This window comes from Megascapheus bottae, chromosome 19, assembly GCF_031878675.1.
Source record: "Megascapheus bottae isolate mThoBot1 chromosome 19, mThoBot2.hap1, whole genome shotgun sequence".
NCBI classification, from domain to species: domain Eukaryota; kingdom Metazoa; phylum Chordata; class Mammalia; order Rodentia; family Geomyidae; genus Megascapheus; species Megascapheus bottae.
This window is the reverse complement of record NC_143527.1, coordinates 10,531,655-10,534,985: the sequence shown is the minus strand read 5'-3', so window position 1 is coordinate 10,534,985 and position 3,331 is coordinate 10,531,655. Positions and strand designations below refer to the sequence as shown.

General features: G+C 50.3%; 1 protein-coding gene across 1 annotated transcript; it reads right to left on the bottom strand.

The window, feature by feature from the left end:
• Positions 1–620: 620 nt before the first annotated feature.
• Mc4r (melanocortin 4 receptor) lies at positions 621–1,634 on the bottom strand. Its single transcript, XM_090353561.1, has one exon. The coding sequence runs from the start codon at positions 1,632–1,634 to the stop codon at positions 621–623; it is 1,014 nt and encodes a 337-aa protein (XP_090209687.1).
• Between the last annotated feature and the right edge of the window lie 1,697 nt (positions 1,635–3,331).

Here is a 3,331-nt window from a genome sequence, read left to right as displayed (position 1 = left end):
CTTGTCTGTTTCGTAGAGGAGTACTTAGTTTTCTAACTCAGGCAGTTCACTTTTCAATAAGTTTTTTTTTTAATTTTCCTTTCACAAGGAGTATTATTCCAACTTTTGCCTAAAGAGGATAGACAAACTTTTCTGGTTATTGAGGTTTCCCCGAAGTTGATTTCCTGAAGCTGACTTATTTAATCACTAAGCATATGTCCCTTAGCTATTTCATCTTACATGCTATGATCCGGCCTCTGTATTACTACGCCGTGTAGTGTAGTATATGAAAATACTTGTGAGAATATATTTAGTGAGCATCTGATTTCTGTGATGAAAAACCAAAGTGTTGATTCTTGATGAACAAGAGAAATGTTAAGCTTTGAACAGTTTTCTTTTTGTATATCCATAACACCCACAATATAGAAGACAAGTTAGCATTTTACAACCAAACAAAAGCAGCATGACCTTAAAAGTAATACTGAGATGTGACATTCCTTTGCATGCCAAAAAGCACATGATTATATGCTTAAATTTATACAAGCAGACATTCTCAATCAAAGCACTTACACAGAAGAGACAGCATTTGCAGAAGCACACTGCTCCAACTGTACCAGAATGCAGAGGTCTTTGATGCAGGGTCAGTACCGGTTAGCCAGGTCGCAGAGGCCTCCCAGAGGGTACCAACAGATGATCTCCTTGAAGGTTTTCCTCAGCTCTTGACTCCGGAGTGCATAAATGAGAGGATCAATGACCGCATTGCACATGATCAGGATGAGATACAAGTTAAAGTGGGACATGAAGCACACACAGTATGGGTTCTGGGGACAGGAGATGTAGAATATTAAGTGGAGGAAGAAGGGGGCCCAACAGACCACAAAGACTCCGATCAGGATGGTCAGCGTGATGGCTCCTTTCATGTTGGCGCCCTGGCGGAAGGCTCCAGTGCCCGGAAGGACCGCGATCCTCTTCATGTGCAGCCTGGCCATCAGGAACATGTGGACGTAGAGCGAGGCCATGAGGACCAGCATGGTGAAAAACATGGTGATGAGGCAGATGATGACGGCGCTGCTGTCCGAGTAGATGATGAACAAAACGCCGGAGACCGTGCAGGCCGCCCAGATGCAGCTGATAATGATGCCCACCCGCCTCACCGTCATAATGTTATGGTACTGGAGGGCATAGAAGATAGTGAAATACCTGTCCACGGCGATGGAGAGCAGGCTGCAGATGGAAGCCAGCAGGGAGCTGCAGATGACCGAGTCGATGACATTGTCAATGCTGACGGTGAAGCTCTGCGCGTCGGCGTCGGTGCTGTTGAGGAGGGTGATGACGATGGTCTCCGACCCATTGGAGACGCTCACCAGCATGTCGGCCACCGCCAGGCTGCAGATGAAGAAGTACATGGGCGAGTGCAGGTTCTTGTTCTTGGCGATGGCAACGATGACTAGAATATTCTCCAGCAAGCTGATGGCACCCAGAGTCACAAACACCTCCGGGGAGACAAAAAGTTGCTCGTAGCAGCCTCCGTCCGCCTTGCCCCGGCCCAGGGCCTCGCTGGCATTGCCGTGGCCCCTGTGCGCGCTGTGGTTCCAGGCGTGCAGCACGGTGTGCATGCCGGTGTGCACGCCGCCGGCTCGGTGGCTGGAGTTCATGGTCCCGCGCGCCGGGGACCTGAGGCCGGCGGGATCCCTCGGCGGGAACGAGGATCCCGCCGCACGCGGGCTCGGGGCCGGGCCGGTCCCCGGTAAAAGTCTCTCCGGCGGTGCGGCTCCGAGGAGAGCCGCCGTCCAAGTCCCGGGCTTCGGGGTCCGCCCTCTGATGAAGGCGCCTGTGCCCGCGCGGGGCTCTGCGGCGCTCACTTCAGGGAACTTTTGGTCGGATGATTTTGCTGGGAGCCGCGCGGTGCGGTGGGGACCTGCAGCCCGCCAGCCCGCCGGCCCACCAGCCCGCCGGCCCGCCCGCCTGCCTGCACGTGGGCGCCGCTCTCCGCAACCCAGCTCCGCCCCGCGGGTGGGCGCCGAGCCGCGCCTCCGGCCGCCGGGCCGAGGTTTAAGTTGTTGGGCGAGGCTCCTCCTCCGGCTGCTCCTGACCAATGCCAGCGAGGGGCAGGCCGGGAGGGCGGGGCAGGCCGGGAGGGCGGGGCAGGCCGGGAGGGCGGGGCAGGCCGGGAGGGCGGGGCAGGCCGGGAGGGCGGGGCAGGCCGGGAGGGCGGGGCGACGCCGGGCTTCCCTGGCTGGTATGCCCAGAAAAGCCACTGGATCTCCAGAGGTTTCTGGGATCTTTCTGGAAGCTTTGAAGCAGCAGGGGTGATTAAAAGTGTGTGTGTGTGTGTGTGTGTGTGTGTGTGTGTGTGTGCAAAACGAATAGAAAGCGTAACGTTTTCTGCTCCGGAGTTTCACTACTCTCTTATTTTCATTTCATCTCTTTTTCTTTTCTTTTGGTGTAGCATACTGGATTTATCTTCTTAATTTCTTTGAATTGAGAATCCAAGTCAGTAATGCTTCAATTTTATTATCCCGGAAAAACAAGGAGGATATTAAATAATAAAGGATAGGCATGCTATCAGTGGAAGAATTGTGTAGATAAAATGTAGCAAGGAGCTCAAGAAAGAGCTCACGTTTCATGCACTGGTATTTCTTGGAAATAGATTTATTGTGCATATCCATCCATCCAGCTGATGAACCTTGATCAAACTCTAGCTACATATCCCTTTCCCTCCCTTAAAAAAAATAACCACTTAGGTTTTGTTGCTCTATTTTCATAATGCATATAACGTAGTATGACAGTGTTTGCTCTCATTCAGCCTCTTCACTGGTCTTTGCACTGGAGCTTGCCCCCTTTCCCAGTCTGTTTTACTTGCTGTAATTGTGCAAGGTTTTATTTTATGTAGTAATATGTGCATATATATTAATTTCATCAGATTAAACATTTTCATGTTTGTTTTCTACAAGGATACTCTATAGCTGTTTTAAGTTATTAGGAAATAACAAAAATTAGGATACTACAAAATATGCAAAATATACAATGAACATCTGTGAATATCACTGGCATAAGAAATAAATATTGTCAATATTGGGGTTGTGGATTTAGCTCAGTGGAAGAGCATGTGTCTGGCAAGGTCCCGAGTTTGGGTCTTTGGCTGAGGGGGGGGAATATCATCAATGCATTCAAGGTAGCCCCTCCCCTACCATCTTAATTTGATGCTGTCATCCACTGGTCTTTCTATTTTAGGAATGTTTTAGACTCACATAAAGCACCGTGAGTGAAGATGGGGAGTGGGAGAGTGAGATTAGGTCCCCCTAAAATGTCACTAATTTCAGCCTCCTTCTTTTATTTCAGCCATTTTCTT

Excerpts from the sequence above, each read along its gene's own strand:
- Mc4r (XM_090353561.1), bottom strand. The coding sequence starts at position 1,634 with ATGAACTCCAGCCACCGAGCCGGCGGCGTGCACACCGGCATGCACACC.